This window comes from Anarhichas minor, unplaced genomic scaffold (genome assembly GCF_050575085.1).
Source record: "Anarhichas minor isolate MPS153535 unplaced genomic scaffold, ASM5057508v1 ptg000004l, whole genome shotgun sequence".
NCBI lineage: Eukaryota > Metazoa > Chordata > Actinopteri > Perciformes > Anarhichadidae > Anarhichas > Anarhichas minor.
The window spans coordinates 14,777,147-14,797,583 of NW_027466450.1; the positions used below are offsets into that span (position 1 = coordinate 14,777,147).

Here is a 20,437-nt window from a genome sequence, read left to right on the forward strand (position 1 = left end):
TGCTGGCAGATATTGTCCAGGGGCTCGTATGTAAATAAAAGCCGGCTGCTCTTTCACACGCTGGCATGTGTCCCCCGTCTGGCCTGGCAGCGTTTCTAATGGCATTACCCCGTATCAGACGTTTGGCTGACGCTCCCTTATCAGGGGACACCGAAGTTCACGCGCCCACTGGATGTGTAGATGTTTATGTACTCGTAGATATTAAACACAAACACACACTGTCACTGTGTAGTTTACACTCCCAACAAACGCTGATAACCGACTCTCTCTCTCTCTCTCTCCATCGTCTTCCTCTGTCGCTATTTGTCTGTTTCAATTATTTAATTAAATCTTACACACCTGCCACTTAAAGGAAGTTATTCCTTTATTTTCTCACCTTCAACAAATTCCATGAAAAGACCAAAACATCAATGTCTTCGTCCAACTCTGAATATTTAACTTTCATGTTCGCTTCAAGCTCATATGTTACTGATGACATAAATGTTAAAAAAAATGTGTCGCTAAAAAAAGGGTAAGTTTTGTCCTAAAACATCATTATTTTTTAGCAAACATTACTCAAACAGGAGGAAATATTTAATTATTCATTGTTTTTGGTATTTTCATGGGATTTGTTGACAATAATAATAGTTTAAAAAAGAATATCACCAACTTTAATAGTTGAATTCTTTTCACTTTTAACAATTCCGACCCTAAATCAAGTTCCCTTAAATGTTTTCCAGACTCGTTCTCTCTGGCTGGAGCTCCTCTGGGGATCTGGAGGAGGATGGAGCGAGGAGGGGAGAGTCCCATCACCCAGGACAGTCCCGAGCGGAGGGGGGGCAGCCCGGACCTCAGCGGCCTCCCGCCTCCGGGGAAGAAAGGCCGGCTGGAGCTCAACGGGAGCCCCACTGGGCCACGCATACGCCACAACGGAGCCCCGCTGAGGCCCCTCGGAGGTAAGCAACATGTTTGTAAAGAGAGGCTTTGTTGGTGTTTATTCACTGTATGAAGAGATTAATTTCAAAGCCACTAACTCCATATTAGTGGGCTTCAATCCACCTGTAAAGAGACAGAAACGTCAGATCAGTGGAGCGATGAGGAGACCGTAACCTTCCTCACATTGAGCCGCGTCCTGTAGCCGAGAGTGGAGTTTGGCTCGGTGTTTCTGGACTGTTAATCTATAAGCCTGGGGGGAACTGTATAATACAGGCTCACCAAATAAAGCAGATTGCTCCATATAAACAAGATTTATTCAACTCACTCTGGTTTATCGATTCCTGCATTCACTGTGAAAGTTGTTTCTTGTTTGTGTGTGTGTGTGTGTGTGTGTGTGTGTGTGTGCACTTATCCCTCTATCTGGGTGTTTGTGTTGCTGTATGTTTGCAGAAATGTCTCTCGACATTTTCCTTAAATTTAGATAGAAATCATTTCTACACTGTTTGACAGAATCATAAATATATTCTGTTCTTGTTCCAACACGCTATTTACGTCAATTATTTTTATTTTACACTGACTGAAACATTCAATCAAAGATGCAATGATCTTAAGGCTGTACCATCCCATCAAACGGAAATATTCTAGAATATGAAAGAGACATTTCTGTGTGTTTGAACAGCGCTTGGCTGCACATTATGAGTTTGTAAAGACGGACCCGTCTGTAGTAAAAGAGGTTAACAAATCAGCGTGGAGCTCAGATTTGACCGCAGCAAGAGGAGAAGAAGAAGAAGAGGAAGAAGAAGCAATGTGTTGAAGTGAGAGAGTGAACGTTTAAACGTAAAGAAGAAAACATTTCTGTGTGAGAGAAGTCGAGGGAGGGACTGAGGGAGAGGAAGGAGGAAGGGGTTTCCTGCGCTGAGCGGATGGTTGGCCTGTAATAATGACGGGTTGTCTTTGAAGACAGGAAACTCGACGTGTCTCCTCCAAACCACACTGCTGCCATGAGGAGGGGGCCACACACACACACACACACACACACACACACACACCATATGTCCACACTTACAAACGTCTACGCTGGGACACTCACACCAACAAAAGCTGCCAAAACACACACTAACACTCCGCACACACACACACACACATCTTATTTTAATGTCCCAGTTCACTCATCCCCATACATATTAGAGGGATTAGAGGTTTTGAGGCAACATCGCATCATCCAAACCAGATCACACAGAGTCAGCGGGCAAATCACAGGACACTGGATATGAGAGAAGACAGACTGAGGTGGAGACGGAGGGTCGAGCAAGATAGGGCCAGAGAGGGGGAGAGAGAGGGGAGCGCTGGTCGGAGGGAGCTGCTCCGTGTTGACAGTTATATTTCCCTGTTGGGGGAAATTCACTTACTTGAATTGGCACAGTGCTCCAGTGTGTAATTCACTCCATGAGAGCCTGGAGGACTGGGAGCAGAGTGATTAATGAGGAGGAAATAGAAATATAGGAATTGACTGATTAAAACAACGGGATGGATCGGGGGTAAGAACGAGGGGAGAGGGGGGGGGGGGGGGGGCGATACAACATGCACCTCCATGAAGGAGCATGTGTGTGTGTGTGTGTGTGTGTGCGTGCTCGGTATTGTGTGGTATCCATGCGGTTAAACACATTGCCGTGCCCTGTATTATTAGTGCTGGGACGCTGCCTAATGCTCTCACTCCATCATTTCTTCAGAGAGCTTTTAATTAATTAGTTGACAGGTGGCCCGAAACCAAAAGCCTTTTAGGAAAAAGGGTTCATATTGAAGGGGAAGGATTGATAATAGTGCAGGGAGCCAAAAGGACACGGATGCTGGGAATCGGCTACTTAATGTACTTCAAATACTGACGAGAAGGAAGAGCGCGTGCTTGTCTCGATTTTAAATGTTCAGCGTCTCTATTTTTAGTGAAGTAGATGATAAAAAATAAATAGTCAATAATGCAAGTCAAGGTGTCTTGATATGACGTTTTACAAGCATTCATAACCGACTGTGAAGACGGAAGTTTATTTTGAAAAGACTGCATGTAACGAGAGGACATTGACACGTGTTGCGGTCTTTTGTAGGAAAACGCACGAAAAATGAGGAGTTACTAGAACACTGCCAGAAACAGATGGATGTGTGTGTTAGTTTGTGGTCAGTGGCCACCTGTTTCAAAGAGATAGGGGGCAGCATTTCACCTCCAGTACTGGCTCCATATAATCTAAAATTCAGTCATCAGTTATTGAAAAAATAAAGCCAACCAGCAGCTAACAGCAGGCCAAGAATACGCTAAATTCAACCAAACTGCTGAAACTCTGAGAGCCGGTCAAAATAACCCGATCTTAAAATCGTAATGTGTGGCGTCGGCCTGTAGTGTGTTTACTGTGACACTAACCAGAGGCTCTACGGTAACTTTACCTCCTGGAAGTTTATTTATTGACTTGGGTCCAAGCTGGCAGAGACGAGGGAATGACTCGTGGTTTTGTTGCGTCCTTGCTCAATAAAACTGAAGTTCCCTCCTCATGCGCTGGGACACATTTTAAAGTTTGCATATTTCCATAAGTTGTCACCTTCTCTGACAGAAAGACGTGGCTGAATAAATGTTTCAAATAAAAATCCGCCGTTGGTGTAGTTCTCCATACATTGATTCAAGATGAAGATTCGGCTTCACACATAGTGACTGTTGTCCGTTAGAAGAAGCGTCACGCCATCAACGTGTCCTAAAACCTGGTGGGCAGAGAAGGTTGTTGAGTCTGTCATTGGTTTATTTACATTAGTTTTGTTTGCCTAAACCACATCAAACTTTAACCGTAGTGGTGGCAGATCAGAACACGTGATTTTTTTTAAAAACGGTGCTGGAAAGAAATATCGTCTTGACGAGACGAGCTCTTCACTTATCTGAGTTGTTCTGAACGACAACGACCCGTTTTGTCGTTTTGGTCAGAGGACTGCATGCAGAGTCACATTTCTGCCGAATAATTAATATAAATATTCAAAAGTTTTCACCTGAACTTGTGTTTCTGCGGTTTTAAAGAATCATGCAAATACTGTGAAAATGTGTCAAGGCGTGTGCGTGCACGGTGGGAGAGCTTCATGCAAACTGTCTTCTGGAGAATCTGGTTTGGTTTTCACGGGACTCAATTTGCATCTTTGAGGAAGCCTCACGGTATCATGTCAATTCATATACCTCCGCACAAACATCTATAACTGCAATAACGTTCATATTTAGCACCGCTGTTGCTTTAAATTGTTGTTGAATCGTTATTTGAACCTGTTATTAATACTCTAATGAAAGTAGCAGTTGGTGTGAGTGCAGGTCTTTTGTATAATTTTGCATATCTGTTAGGGGAGCCATTATTATGACGGCCTATCTAAATGTCCTGCAGACAGTGAACAGCACTGTTCCAGTCGATTTAGCCCTGGTTGGTTGCAGCGTATTGAGAACTTCAGGTGTTGCATTATTCAACAGTGTAAAACCGAAAGGAGGAAGGGATTACAAGCTGGACCCGCGATAAATGCGATCCACATGTCTGCTGTCTAAGCAGGATGAACTGTGTTGTGATCCCGGACAAAGCCAGACATTATAAAGAATCTTCTTGTTTCTGCAGGTCTGATGATTCCGGTCTTCTGCGTGGTGGAGCAGTTGGATGGAGGGATTCAGACTGACGGATGTGAGGGAAGGGAGGAGCATGCGGAGTTTGTGCTGGTCAGGAAGGATATTCTCTTCTCTCAGCTGGTGGAGACGGCTCTGCTGGCCCTCGGCTACTCCCACAGCTCGGCGGCTCAAGCCCACGGTCAGTCACCACCACACCAGCGCTGTCATACCTGTGCGTTCTTTACATATTCTGAAAGAAACTTCAAATTCAAGTTTTCAAAATAAGGTTCGAGCCATTTTGTAAGCCAAAGCCTTCGGTGCCATAAATTATAATTAAGATTCAAACAATCTTTTAAAACAACACCATGCTAATGCTGCTACTACTACACTCTCACCACCAACTGATAAAAGACTGCAAAGAAAGCACAAACTGTATCTGTGAGTCAACATTGCACAGTGTCTGAAGGGGACAGAGATCATGGACTAAATTTGTGAGTATGATTTGAAGTTTTGAACTCAATAGGATTCGTATCCCTAAACTCTAGCGAGCTACAGGTCATGCTTGGCTCATAATCTGTAAAGGTGCATTGACCTCAGGATTGTGCGTCAGTTCTTTATGCATAAACATCTGTCCCTGCATCCTTAAAGGCACAGTTAAATAAATACATTTTGGGAAATCGTGCTGTGTGCTTGCTTGTTTAGAAGTTTGATGAGAAGATTTATACCACTCTCATGTTTGTACACTAAATACAAAGCTATAGCCAGCAGCCGGTTAGCTTAGCTTAGCATAAAGACTGGATACGGGAGGAAACGGCTAGCCTGACTCTGTCACAAAATCTGCTTAGCAGTTCATCTAACGCTCATTAATTAACGCGATATATATCTCCTTTGTTTCAGTTACTGCTCGTTATAAACAGAGATATAAGGTGATGATTTGTGAGCGTTTAGATGAGCTGGTAGGCAGATTTTGGTACCTTCGGAGAGAGCAAGGCTAGCTGTTTTCCCCCCTGCTTCCAGTCATGATGCTAAGCTAAGCTAGCCGGCTGCTGGCTCCAGCTTCACATTTACCTTACAGACATGAGAGTGGTGTTGATGTTCTCATTTAACTCTCAGTATTATATCAGACGTTGCCTCTAAATCTGTTCTTGCACTCTCTTAACTTGCAGGAACGACTACCTCTAGAATTAGTTTTTGTGTTTGATCGTTGGCTTTGTCATGCACAGTTAAAAAGAACATCAGGGAGTCACAGGATTTATATCCATTGTGGTCCTTGGAAAAAAACATAAATAGACAGAAAATATTCACATTGAGTATTAACAGGCATTATTCTGACAACAGGCTATGTTGTACTAAAACTGGTCCTTAACTGACCTGCATACAGCCCTGCCGTCTTCCTATACAACTTGTCTTTACAGGGACACGTTATCTAAAGCCAGTGTTTCACTTTTACCTTAAACGTGTTTGTAGTCTGTTCAATGCTATTAGGAAGCTAAATCCAAACACGAGTATCTGCGAGAACTTCTTACCAGCGTCAAGACTTGCTCCACTGGTGTTTTGCATGTGAGCCTCTCTGACCTGCAGAACAAGTTTAATTTAAGGGCCATGTGCTGAAATTAAAAAAGAAAGACAATAGGGGAAGAACCCGATAGCTAGGCTGGAGGAAAAAACATGGATGACTAACATAACAACTTTTTCAGCTTGGCAGAGAAATACAGAATAACTATACTATAATTGAAACAGCTAAATATCTGAGGTCAAGCTGCCTCTTTTTGTTAGTTTGAAGAGCATCAGGACCATTATTAATAGCCACGATTTTCCAACCTCCAAGTGTCTCTCCCTGTGTAAACCATGGTGCCACTGACTCAGAATTAAATACCGTGCAGCTTAGGGGTCAAGACGAGAACGGTCCTTGAGAGGAGACTCTGCCTCTAATCAGCGGCCTGAGAAGAAAACTGGATGTGAGGTCGTCTATTTAGAGCCGCCGCTGTAACGTTACGCTCGGCAATAAGCGCAAGAATGTTTCAAAAACACAACTAAGACACAGACAGCCTGTTAAAGTCATTAAAGACACAACAAAGAGCTGGACAGGAATGTCTCCGCAAGACAAAAATACATTTTGTGTGTGTGTGTGTGTGTGTGTGTGTGTGTGTGTGTGTGTGTGTGTGTACAGTATTTGAGCATGTTTATGAAGCGGAGTAAAAGAAAGACTCTGTAATTTATTGTTGCACACATGGTAGTCATCTGCAACAGGACAGTGACATTTACTGCTGTCTTTTCTCAAGTATGCAGAAAATGCCATCTGGGGAAGTTGCCTCACATCGATATATAAAAATGGTAACAACATAGTGACAGTGAGCAGCAAGCGCTATTGCAATAAGCTGCAAATGGTGGGAGATCCCCATCTGTTTGACATCTCGCTCCAGTGTTTGTGTGCGTGTGTGTGTGTGTGTGTGTCATCTTCACCAGAACTCGTTCAAATTAAGTCTGGAGACCCATGAGAGTGCAGACATGTTTCTAATGTGTAGGAGATTGTGTGTGTTTGTGTGTGTGTGTGTGTGTGTGTGTGTGTGTGTGTGTGTGTGTGTCAGTGTGTTCTCCCCCTTCTCATAACCGCACTGCTGCAGGTAATCCCTTTACTGCCTCAAAGCAAACAGCTCTTATCAGGCCTGCAGCCCACCTGAAACGGGCCGTGTACTCTCGACCTTAGTTAGAGACTGGAGGTCTGGCTCGAGATATGCTGAACTTAAACCTGAAGTCTGACACAGGTTACTCAGATTCATTAAATACACTTAACTCTCTGAACCCCAAGCGTTTTCAGGGAGTCTGTGTAACACAGTTACAATGCCATGAATCAAAAAAGAGAAGAAAACACAAGTTGAATTTCTTTGATCATTTCTTTTACAAAAATTGTCAAACAGTGTAATCTGTATATCCAACATTGTTCCAGGTGCCCTCAGTCGAAGTTTCACGTGGCTGTTTGTCTCATTCAAATCAATCATGGCTTCTTAGTTGCACTGAGAAACACAGAATTTAATGCTTTTTACAGTATCTGGTTACTTGGAACGGTTTATTCGGGGTGAGATTTTAAATATATAGAATACAATGTTTTTGATGAAATATCACAATTTTAAGCTTGATTTCGGTTTCTTTTTTGATGGAAGCATTTGTCACACATGATGTGTTCATTGACCGTCGGTAAGACGAACAATTTATGTTTATGACAGTTTTTACAGCTTCTGGCTATGATGAACCGTGTAGTTTTGGTGATTGTTTAAAGAAAACGTGCTTTTCCATTCCGCTAAACTATTACCATCATTTTCTCTCCTTCTCTCTGTAATAGTTTAGCTTGTTAGCGTCGTTTTCTTTTCATCGCTCCAGTAGTTTAGCCGATTAAAGAGTAACTGAAAACACGGCTGAAAAGCAGTGTTTACCTGTTGCACCTCTAACCACACCCAACTGTGATGTCACAGTGCACTGACACACCCTGGAGTACATATGCACATCACTGCAGCAAGATGAGACGTGAAACCACTGGATGCCAGCTGACACATTTAGGGGATGTTAAGTTACTCTTTAAAAAGTTCAGCTTTGCTTCGTCACTGAATGCAAATTATGCAAATGTGCTCACTATTACTGGTCCTTCCAGTGTAACCATAAACTATAATCTTGTCCGCTGGTCATGTTGCAGATTTATCAGAACTGCAGTTGACAGCCTGTTAAAGCGAGACAAATAAACAACACACAGATGCACATTATCCCGGAGTGATGGCCGCACATTACCCACTAAATTGTGCAGCGAGTATTTGTTACGGTTTGCAGATGAATGCCATTAGTAGCACGTTTAGCCTCAGTGTCTTTGCCAAGTATCAGGGGAGGTCTCTCCCTCTGTCTGTCTCATCAGGGTGTATGGAAAACAGAGAGCCACATTGGTCCCCTGTCCACATCAATGCACCACACCAGGGGCTTCAAAGGCGAGACCGAAAACGGGACATCACAGCTCGGCACAAACAAAACTCTGAGGATTGACTCGAGCATTGTTCACAGTGTGCACAAAACACACACACACACACCCACACAAACACACACACACACACCCACACACACACCCACACACACTTGTAAGCTGTATTCAACCAATGCAAGGATGCAAAAAAAAAGTTCACATACTGTGTGGATAACCGTGTATTCACGCAGTATCACAGACAAAACACACATGCACTTCCTCCCCCAACTTCTCTCAAATGAATACTTTTTGTTTTTTAAAACAAGCGTTTATGTTAAATGAATAATTTCTGGCCTAAATTATACATTTTTTCCCCTGCGGTCCACGACCAAAATTACACAGAGTTCCATCTATTTTCTCCCTGTTTGAATTGTGTCCTGCATTCTTGAGTCCCAGCGGTGTATTTAAAGTCCCCGCCGAGGACCACGGCCTTTCTTTAATTAGCTTAGCCCAGTAATTAACTGGGAGATATTGTTTATTTCAATTATAAGGGTCTGAAGGCTTTTATAGAACGGATGGGAGCAGACCTGTACTTTACGGCTTCAGCCAATGAACAGTTAACAGTGGTCAGTTAGAGAGACGGAGCATTGTTGCAGTGCCACGTCCAACAGGCCACAAAGGGTCACGGCTGCAGATCATGTCAGCAATTCACCGGACATTTGAGTTCAGACCTCTCTACGTTCCAGTTTGGATTCTAGCAGCGTGCTGTTACATTTGACTTAAACGGTAGTATCATTTAGACAAGGCATACTTTCCTTTTGTATTTATTAATATTTAATACATTTAGAAATCAGGAATTGCCTATTATTAAGAACATGTTTTGTGTTTCCAGGTTTGGCTGGTGCGTATCCTTTTCATGCATAAGCTGTTTTTGTTCACTTTAGGTCTGTTTTTAGTTCATCTTGATCATGATTATCAAAACATGGATGTTGTTTCACCAGGTTCATTTAGTTTGCTGAAGAAACGCGGGGCTAAAAACACAAGCTGTCCGATGACCATGAAGGCTTTTAAAGGGGTACTCCAGGAATGTAGTAATGGTGAAAATCAACGCTGCAGCGGTCGGGATATCCTGACTTTAATCCCGTAGTATAGGTTAAGTTCCCAACTCGGCCCCGGCATTTTTGGCACCACAATAAGTCAGACACCACCAACCAGTGCACCATCCTTGCGGTCCCGTTAAATGCGGCCAAACCTACTTCCCCCAAACCAAAGTTGAGCAGTACATGCCTGTAACTGAGTAGATGTAGATGTTGAATCTACTTGAGCCCCTGCAGCAAACATTTTGGCACATTTGGCGGCATCCACCTCTAGATTTTTTTCATTTTTTTTTTTTGGCCCACAACATCTCCGCAACCCCCTTTGCACTTCGGTTTATCCAATTTAAGGCCTTGATCCATCCACAGATTTTTGGCTCTGCCCCAGCATCTGACATGAGGAACGGAGGGGGAGGGGTGGTGCCCAGTATTATCCTTCTTTCCACCAATATTAGCGCGTATATGCAGGTTGTATAAAGACGAGAAATCCTGCTAAAAATAGGCGGAAGACCCCTTTCCCATTGCCAGTAGGCGAGTATGCTTTTTGTTTTGTTTACCTCTTCTTTTTTTTGTGTAACTTATTCAGTCTCTCTTTCAAACTCTCAAACCAGAGTTGGTGATTGATGGAACAGTGGAAATAACAACGACGGTTATGATTGGAGCTTAATTTTGTTCCTGTTGAAGTGTTTATTTACGACGATCAGTGAGGTAAAATAACTGGTCCGACTGGAGTCTCTTGGCTTTGATGAGGAGAGCAAATTAATTCTATGTTTTTTCACGTTGGAATAATTATTCAGATCTTAGTTTATTTTATTTCTTATATATTCACTTCAAGGCGTGTCGCATAGAATCAGGCCAGAAAAGGGATGAAAATTTGAGTTGTTTGTGTTTTTTATCACTGACGATTGTCGCTGTCGCTGGAGTCGACAAACACCAGTGACTACTGCGGAGTCATGTGTCCCGGTATTAAATGCAGATTGTAACCGTTCCCGTTGAAGACTAAATCCAGATGTTTGTGGGTGTTAGTCGGTATTTTTTGGCCAGTGAGAAAGAGGAATAAGAGGGGCGATTGGGCCAGCCCAGGATGAGCAAAGAAAACATACCAATGAGCTGCTTTCACCGAGTCTTTTCTTTTTAAATAAAAAATGATTAATTGAATTATATTGGCCCCATATTGTGTCCAAGGTGCGTTGGCAAATGGAGAGACGATATTCTCATATCACCCAAACGCTCCATTATCCTCATCCACCACAGATCACCCTCATGGATCGAGATCGATGCCGACTCGTAGTAGTCGTAGTGCAATGAAGGATTAATACCAGCAAAAGGGGTGTGTTCCCTTTCGTTAAGTGTTTTTAGATCGTCTGTTGGCTTTTTGTTTCATTTTTTTACAACCTGTTTGATAATCTGTTGTTTCCTTGCGTCAGACTTTGTTGTAGTGATGTCTCTGTGTTCCCAGATCTCAGCAACGGGACACAAGTTCCCTATTTTAAAACAAACACAGTAGCTACAGCTATAAACGGTACAAACAAAGTAATTTATCAAAAGTTATCCTACTAACATAATCCATCACGTCTGAACTTGTTCAGTTAATGAATGGATGCTCTGCGGCCTCTAAAAGAAAGAGTGAGCTAAAAAGCCAAATGTGAGGATAAAAACATGGCAACTCAGAATGTGTTCTTATTTATGGCTTATACTTACCTTCCTTAAAATGACTTATAAAACATTATTATAGACAACCCCTTCAGTATGCCTTATTAGAAAGTAGCAGACATGTTTTAAGTGTTTTGGATCAAGTTGCACCATAATGAGCCTAACACTTTCCACCTTGTGCACTTTATTTTACAGATGAGCATTTTTTAGAAGCGTTTTCAGCGGAGAGGAGCACGCCCCTAAAATATAAGCATGACAGATTTTTATAAGGAGTTGAGTCAGGTGTATAGGGTTTCCCTCGGCTTGTGTCAGGGGTGGAAGCTGGAACCAGTTTGGAATAAAGCCCTGCATGCATCTGCAGCGACCATTAAGACTTACTCCAGCATGGGACAATAGGATGTGTGTGTGGGCATGTGTGCGTGTGTGTGTGTTCACATGCAGGCATCCATGCGTGCAAGGCCTGCGCGAGTGTCGATGAGAGGAGTCGGGAGACATCAATGTGTGTTTGTGTACGGCTTTGCGTTTGTGCGGATGGGCTCACTCAGACATGAGCCAAGCCACCAGCCGGCCACATAAAAGCATGTCTCTGGGAGGTGGAATTTTAATGTGGAAATGGGAACAATGATTTCTACTTTTAAATGTGGACAACAAGCAGAGCCCATTGAACATCAGACAAAAAAAAAAAAAAAATGATGGATCAATTATTAATGCATTTACCATCACACTGGGAGCGTGTGTGTGTGTGTGTGTGTGTGTTGTGCGTGCTTGCATGCGAGCGGATACATGTACATGTCCACTTCTCTCTGTGCTGTCATGTGTCTTCTGTGAGTTTGTGTTTGCCTGCTTATTCACGCGTTTGCTTCCACCCAACTTGGCATTAGCGAAAATTGTTATGGCTTATTTTCAGATGCTGAAGATGAAGACGGTCTCTTTGTGTGCGTGTGTGTGTGTGTGTGTGTGTGTGTGTGTGTGTGTGTGTGTGTGTGTGTGTGTGTGTGTGTGTGTGTGTGTGTGAAAGAGACAGACACAGAAAAAAATAAGAAAAACAAAGAGGACGACGTGCTCAGTGTTTTCCTTTCCGTCATAAAAGAGTATTTTCTTCCATCTCTTCAAAATGCATTTCATTACGTCGTCCCTTAAACAAACCAAATTCTTTCACATGTGAAACACACACACATACATATATATATATACCTCATATGTGAAATATTGTTTTAAATGTAAAATATTTGGAAATCACATGTTCCTGTACCATGTTATGAAAACCACATGTGTATGTACGTTTTTCACATGTGAAATGATGCTCCATAATATGTACAAGATACTTTTATCACATAAATATGACGTTTGTGTGCTTAGAATTAGTTCTTCTTCACTGATGTTACAGTAAAGCGCTTTGTAAACAGCCTTAAAAAGGTGCTGTATAAATAAAGTTTTACTTCCCTACGTTGCGATATACAGAACACTAAGCTTTGTTAACTATAAAAGAAGATTTTCCTGCGGCCCACATGAACTAAAACTGTTCTTATAATATATATCTATCTGGTTCGGTTTGGGTTCCTCGTCATGGTGGTCTCAGGTTCCTATCCGCCCTGAAGGGTCCAAGTCCATTCAGCTCATGGAGGATTAAATGATGCTCCCTCTCGTACGTCCAGATAATTAAGAACACAGCTCGGCCTGACGGGAATCAAAGATACAACTGAGGTATAAACACAGTCGAAGAGAACAAAAAGAGAGCGAGAGAGATCAGAGGGGTCTGGGGAGAAGAGACGTCTGACGAGGGGAGGAAAAGGAGAGAGGAAGATATGAGGGGGGAGGAGGGGAGGAAGAGAAGGAGGAACAAGGGGACACGGAGAGAGAGAGAGAGAGAGAGAGAGAACCCGTCTGGATCTCATTTAGAGGATAGTAATGCGATTAGCTTTGTTTAGTTTTCACAGCTCCAGCCAGTCCACATGAAAAACCTCTGTGACTGTGTGTAGTGTGTCTTGTGTTTGCTGTGCTTTATATTTTATTCCTTATGTTCTTCTTAAAGAAACTCAACTAGAGACATTTACACGTGACGACGCTGCAGAACTCAAACACCTACTGATCCTTAAAAACACACGATTAGACGTGAAACGCTCTTCTTTCTGTCTGTGATTCTGGAGGGTTTCTTGGTGGCTGACGCAGAACCAGAAAAGTCAAATAAAATTCAATTAAATCTGATCCAAAGGGAGCATTCGGTCCAGGATATGTTCATGATATTGTGTCCAATATGAGTCTGAATGAATGTAAATATGGAAGGCAGTTATTCAGGACATTGTTTCAGTAAAACAAAAAAAGACAAAAGGAAAGATTTAAACATTTCTAAGCTTTTTGAAAGGAAATTGTGGTCGATTTTATTTGCGTTGGAGGATTATACGTATCTCACAACTACGTACGACAGTGTGCGTGGTGAGATGCAATGACATTCTTTTATTTTTGCAATTAAAAAATAAAAATTCATAATTCGATGCAGTGAAGTTGATAAAAACACCCCCAGGGTGGTTTATCAGAGATATTTCATGCTAAAGAGGGAAGAATTCTGATTCTCTTGGTATATTTAAGTCTGCATCACTATTTTCAAAAACAAAACTGAAACACCCGACTAGAATATGTGAAAACCAGAGATTATTAACGCAAAGGGATCATGAAAGTGAGATTGTGGAAGATTTATTTATGGCAGAACGTAATCTCAAATGTTGGCTTCACGGGATGCAAGAAGATCGATATTGTTTTACTCTCCTCAAACTGCTTACAATGAGCTTAACCCAACGATATAAATGTTTAAAATGTAATGAGGAAGTGGGCTCATTTCTACACGTTCTGTTTGATTGTACCCAAAAGAAAACATCTTAGAGAGGTTATGAGCTCCTCGTTAACAGGATATTATATGAGCTGTTTTTGACTGCCTGTTTTTGTTTCTGTAGCATTCTATTGTGTTTGTTCCCGTTTTTTTTGTAATCTTTTATTTTATTTTTACTATGTCACAATAGTGCTACTAGTACTGTCGGGCTGGGCGATGTGGCCCGAAAATCACATCCAATTTGAATGGATTTATTTTCTTAAAAACAAACTAGGCTTGCCAAACGACAAAGAAATGATTAACTTTCACCAAACTTCCCATATTAACAGATAAACTAAAGAAAAAGTGTTGTATCCATGGATAACATGACAGTGTTGCCATGTTGATAATTTACTTACTCGATTCATCGCCCATCTCTGCTGTGTTGCGTAATATCAAAATGTTAAAACGAATAAAGTCTTGATATCTCTCCCGTCTCTTGTCCAGGCATCATCAAGGTGGGGAGGTGGAACCCGCTGCCCGTCCACTTCCTGACGGACGCGCCAGAAGCCACCGTCGCCGACATGCTGATGGAGGTCTACCACATGGTCACGCTACGCATCCAGCTCCACAGGTCCGACTGAGCCTCGGTCACACTTCTCCAGACGTATTCACGACCTAGAATAATGATTCGGTAGATTTCACGAGGAATCGTGTGCGAGGGCAGAAATCTCTCTGTGGAAAAACAACAATAGGAAAGATTGCTCGTTGTTGTTTTATGCACACAGGAAGGATTTAAAAAGAGTGCGGTTCCACTTAATCAGACACTTGGTCCGCCGATGTCATAGCAGCTCATTGCAGTTCAATAATTTACCACATCTATCAAATGTAAAGGCAGCAACATTGAGACACTAAACAACGCAGTGGGGATTCATCTATTATCTGTCTCCGTCCGCGTGCCAGGAACTCCTAGTTCCCTCGAATAAGTGCAGCAGGATCTTGATGGACGGATAAAAAAATCAGATAAACTCCAGATGAGACGCTCGTTATTATTGTTGTTGTTGTCTTGGAACATACCAGCCAGGTTTGTTTATGTGTTTACGTGCGTATCCTTGGCGATGGCAGAGCTTTGGCACACTTTGTGTGTCGCACAGTCGGAATGATTAATTTGAGGTTGAAATAAAGAGATTGTTGGACCATACGGGAAGGAGTGGGTTAGGGGTTGAGGTTAATACAGGATGTTTGAGGGCTTCATCTAGAATTAAAGGAAACGTGAGATGAGAAGATTGATATCACTCTCGTGTCTGTGTGGTGAACGTCAACATGCAGCTGTTTAGCCTAGCTTAGCATAAAGACTGCAAACAGGGGGAAGCAGCTAGCATGGCTCTGGTTGAAGGCACCTCTGAAGCTCAATACATGCAGATATAGTTATTGTAAATTAGTTTGATTTCTTGGGATGCAACTTTTAGTTTTTACTCTTCTGGGGTGTTAGATGGTTTTTATTACCTTTGGACAAACTGAGAAGGCTAGCTGCTTCCCTCTGTTTCCAGTCTTTATGCTAAGCTAAGCTATCAGCTCGCTTACTTTTCATATTTATTGTAAAGACACGAGAGTGGTGTCAATCTTCTCATCTAACTCTCAAAATGTCAAAATCTTCCTTTGACTGTCTCTGCTTTGGTAATGTTTAGTCCTTTTCTTATTGCCTTATTGAAGGTGTAACTGTAGGTTGTTTTGTCTCGTCGTAGTTTTTCAAAGCTGGAGGATCTGCCCTGTGAACAGTGGAACCACGCGACCGTCAGGAACGCTCTCAAAGAGCTGCTGAAGGAAATGAACCAAAGCACTCTGGCCAAAGAGTGTCCTCTGTCACAGGTAACCGCTGGATTCTGCTACACAACAACAACAACAAGACATGGAACCGCTTGTTCCGCAACTGTTCATCAGTTTAATAATCCTCTATGTCAAGTGTCAGTGTGTCTCTTTCACTGATTAGAACATCACATCAGCCTATATTTTAGGGATTATTGCTACATTTTAATCAAACTCCACCCCACAAAATGATCTCCTCAATCATGTCAACCTCCCCAGCTGCATGATTAGCCCTCCATCCTGGTCTCATGATGTGTGTGTGTGTGTGTGTGTGTGCACATACTGCGTTTTAATCCAGCTCTGGTGGGGGTGTTGATCGCTGCATCAATTGCAAGCATATGTGTGTGTGGCTTGAGATTCCCTCTCTCTGCACTCTACTGGCTTTAGTTTCCATGGGTGGCTTCCAATCATGATTAATGTTCGTCTGTTTCTATTGTGTGTTTATGCGAGCATGCCACGAGGTTGTTGCGTGAGTGCAAGCATTTCATATCATGTTTGGTTATTAATTATCCTTCCCTCTCTCTCTCTCTCTCTCTCTCTCTCTCAGAGTATGATTTCCTCCATAGTGAACAGTTCCTACTATGCCAACGTCTCCACTGCTAAATGCCAGGAGTTTGGTCGTTGGTACAAGAAGTATAAGAAAATCAAAGGTGAGCTTTCTCTCGGTGCTCTTACAGTTGAGATAAGATATGATGGGAGTTCATTCACGTCAATGAGGGAAATTGTTGAGCAGCAGTTGCAGTATAAAGTTAGGAAAAAGTGCAAATATATAAGAAGGTGCGAATCCAAAATAAACACAATGCCAGGATTATTTTTTGGTTTGTTTTTATAAGAAATTAGTTTTTTACAATTTAAAGTTGTTACAGAAACAACGATCTGACACTGAGGTGTCACAGAGTTCACATTAAACTCACATTTGGAGCGATTTTTAGCCCCTTTCCCAGTAAACCAGCATGACATGTTTGGTATCAACGGATTCATTGCAATCTCAAGATTCAGACGATTCCACTTTAAAAGTGAAACCCGCATCGGCTTTGAAAATACGGTAATGCCAATCAGATAATCCACCATCACTTTCTAAGTAAACCAACAACCGAGGAGAAAAATAATTCCAAGTTTAAGATCACGGTGATCAACAAGGCACTCACAATCGAATTAAAATATAACCAATATATATATATATATATATATAAAAGGGGTCACAACATGATATTTCTCTAATATTTTGGAAATGTATAATTTTACGTAGTATAGTAGTTCAAATTAAAAAGTCTGAGAAGAGAAAAATCATCTTTCTGCAACTCGTAGCTCCGGTTAAGATGACGTGCAACTTCTCAAAAACGTATCTAAACTAAAACTAAACAGGATTATAGAGGCTGCCGAGATACCACAATCTGTGATTGGTCAACTTGAGTTGCCTGTGTTTTCTCCTACAAGCTTCTGATGCCGGTGGAGATTGTTGATACATTAAGAAGTTGAACATCTCTCTCTCTCTCTCTCTCTCTCTCTCTCTCTCTCTCAGCGGATGAATGAACATAAACACAGCGCATGGCAGCGGCCTCCTATTCAGTAAAATACGCTCTATATCATAACGTAAATAACAGAACGTAAACACATTAAGTTGTGGGTAATATAATTCATGTGCGGTGGCTTGATCACAGACGCTGCTGGGGTTCTTTTTAACGGGTGAAATCCAACACTGGATCATAAATCAAGACCAGTGCTGTAGGTTTCTATGACTCCTTGCATGAAGTATAAATCCTGCTTCAGACATGCAACCTGTGGTGAAGGGTAGAAGTAAATATGGCTTTGTATAGGAGGTTGAGAACCACGGATCGATGTCTATCTGCAGCTGAGATATTCAGTAGCATGCCGGTTAAAGGAAGAGGGAGAAACTCTTTACCTGATCATTTTATGGACCTTGAGGTGAGATTGTTGGTCGTGTATGTAGATCAGCAACATCAGGACCTTCCCTCTCTGACTGATTTCCTACGTGTGTTTCGTTGAGCAGTAGATTACCTGGAGAAGATGTGGTCCGGACGAGACGCTGCTGACATCAAAAGTAAGTTAACAAATCTTCCTGACGCCGTGCTCATGTAACCGTGTTTGTTTGACCGCGCTCACCGTCCTGTCTCCTCTCCAGTAGAGAGAGACAACATGGCGGACTTCTGCGTGCTGGGACAGAGACCTCCTCCTCACCTGGCCGGCCTGTCCCAGCTCAGTCACCTGGGAGCCGGCAGCCCCCTCCTCAAGGCGGGGTCCGGGGATCTGCATTCGCCCTCCCAGCCGCTTCAGCAGCAGCCTCCATCCCAGCAACAGCCCTCGCCCCACGGCCCCCACCACCACAGCCCTCCTCTCCGCACGGGCCAGGTGCCTCCTCCGCCGCCCCCGCCCGGCGCCCTGCAGCCCCTGCTGGGGCCAGGTGGGCTGCTCTCCCCTCAGCTCTCCCCGCAGCTGGTGCGCCAACAGCTCGCCATGGCCCACCTCATCAACCAGCAGCTAGCCGTTAGCCGCCTGCTGGCCCATCAGCACCCGCAGGCCATCAACCAGCAGTTCCTCAACCACCCGCCCATCCCTCGGTGTTCGTCCAAAGCCGGCGGCGACCATCCCGGGAGCAACCCGTCGGCCTCCGAGGTCTCCTGTGAAATCTACCAGCAGGTCAGAGACGAGCTGAAGAGAGCTAGTGTCTCCCAGGCCGTGTTCGCCCGTGTGGCTTTCAACCGCACACAGGTAGGAAAACAGGACAGACTGTGGTCAAGAAAGGTTAGGAGACAGTCTGCAAAGTGTAAATGATCAGAGAGAGAGGAGAGGCAAGGATGAGAGAGGGTAGCTTCAGGTGACATTAAAAAGGATTCAGATCATCTGAATATTAATATTTATCATCAGACTAAACGGATCACAGCTCTCGTTCCCCAAAACATCTCAGGTTGAGGAGAGATAGTTGCCGTATTTGATAGAAATAAATAGAAGCTGACGTCGCCGATAGACTATAATTTGTCACCCACCTCGCGGTATTTTCAGTGGGATTAAGCGGAAGCGAGGCAGGGTAGCTCGCCGGGTCATTGAGTCTCCCTCCCCCTCCCCCTCCCCCGCCCTCACAGCAGCACAAACACCTGATGCATTCAGGCTGTGCTAAACTGGTCACCACACGCCCCATTAGATCAATGTAATGGAGGCGGATCATAGACCTGTTGGTGTAGAGGCCAGGTGTGTTTTTGCATGTGTGTGTGTGTACGTGTATGTGTTTGTGTGAGCATCCAACCCATGTGCTAATACTGTTTATCGAAGGTTCATCATTTTCAGTGTTTACCAACTGCTAAAAAATGGACATTTACCTTTACTTACCTAACATATTTTATTTTGCTTTGTACTTTGTTCCACTACAATTCAGAGGGAAATAATGAACTTTTTATTGCTATTTGATAATCTTTGCTTACAAGACATATAAAGCTTATAAAATATGTTTTGTTATAAATTATAACGACCCAACAGTTTATACAAGAACAGCTGAAATGATGTGTTAATCGATAAGTCGTAGTAGTAATGAACTATTTTGATGATCGTTCATGCAGAAATGTCCTTGTTCCAGCTTCTGTGATGTCAGGATTTCCTGCTTTTCCTTTAAATCATTGTAATGTTTTGAATGTATTTTGTCATCATTTTTGTCGTCAGTTCAGAGTCTAAATGTGTCTCTGTGTGTGTCTTCACTGTGCAGGGCTTGCTGTCGGAGATCCTGCGGAAGGAGGAGGACCCTCGCACAGCCTCGCAGTCTCTGCTGGTGAATCTGAAAGCGATGCAGAACTTCCTCAACCTGGCTGAGAGCGAGAGAGACCGGATCTACCAGGAGGAGAGGGAGCGCACCATGAACCCTTCAGTCGGCCTTCCCGCCTCCAACTCCTCCAACCCCGGACCTCCACGCCTCCCACAGGTTGGTGTTCCATAAAAGTCTGGGGTTGGGTCAGGATACTTTGAAATGTAGTCAGCAGCTGAAAACAAACTCCGTGGCAATATTTTTAAACTAATAATTCACATTTTTGGGTTGTCTGTCGGTCCGGTCTATTCTCATGAACGTGATACCTCAAGAAGCGTCCACTTGCACTCGAGGTTGAACTGATGAGAATTTGGAGTTCAAAGGTTACTGTTACTGTGATCTTTGGTCATAACTCAAGGATTCATATGCTAATTAGGACAAAAGTGATGATATTTTGGACAGACATGGAGGTGAACTGCAACATGACGGATTGGCGGAAGCCTACACTGGCAAAGCAGTAATTCTAGTTGTAAATAGGAACATAATCCATTGGATTACAAAAAAAAGAACCAAATCTGAATACTTTTGGATTACTTCAAAATCAAACATTGAAAATATTGCGTTTTATACACAAAAAAAAAAAATGGCGGCAGCCGCAAAATTTCTAGACAAATATTGTCTCTTTAAACATCTCAAAACATTTTCAATGCAAATACAATGCATTTGTCATATTAAGCATTTACAGTTGGTCAAATCAACAAATTACAAAAAAAAACAGTTCTGGCACACGCTAGAAAATCTA

At 42.8% G+C, this 20,437-nt stretch overlaps 1 protein-coding gene across 1 annotated transcript in view; it reads left to right on the top strand.

The window, feature by feature from the left end:
* Positions 1-724: 724 nt before the first annotated feature.
* The window catches only part of satb2 (SATB homeobox 2), a 33,761-nt gene continuing 14,048 nt past the window's right edge, over positions 725-20,437 (top strand). Inside the window, exons 1-8 of the mRNA XM_076104416.1 lie at positions 725-935; positions 4,539-4,724; positions 14,526-14,652; positions 15,764-15,887; positions 16,432-16,534; positions 17,896-17,946; positions 18,028-18,614; positions 19,600-19,812. Of these exons, the coding sequence (XP_075960531.1) occupies positions 764-935; positions 4,539-4,724; positions 14,526-14,652; positions 15,764-15,887; positions 16,432-16,534; positions 17,896-17,946; positions 18,028-18,614; positions 19,600-19,812 (1,563 nt within the window). The 5' untranslated portion in view covers positions 725-763. The remainder of the gene's footprint in view (positions 936-4,538; positions 4,725-14,525; positions 14,653-15,763; positions 15,888-16,431; positions 16,535-17,895; positions 17,947-18,027; positions 18,615-19,599; positions 19,813-20,437) is intronic.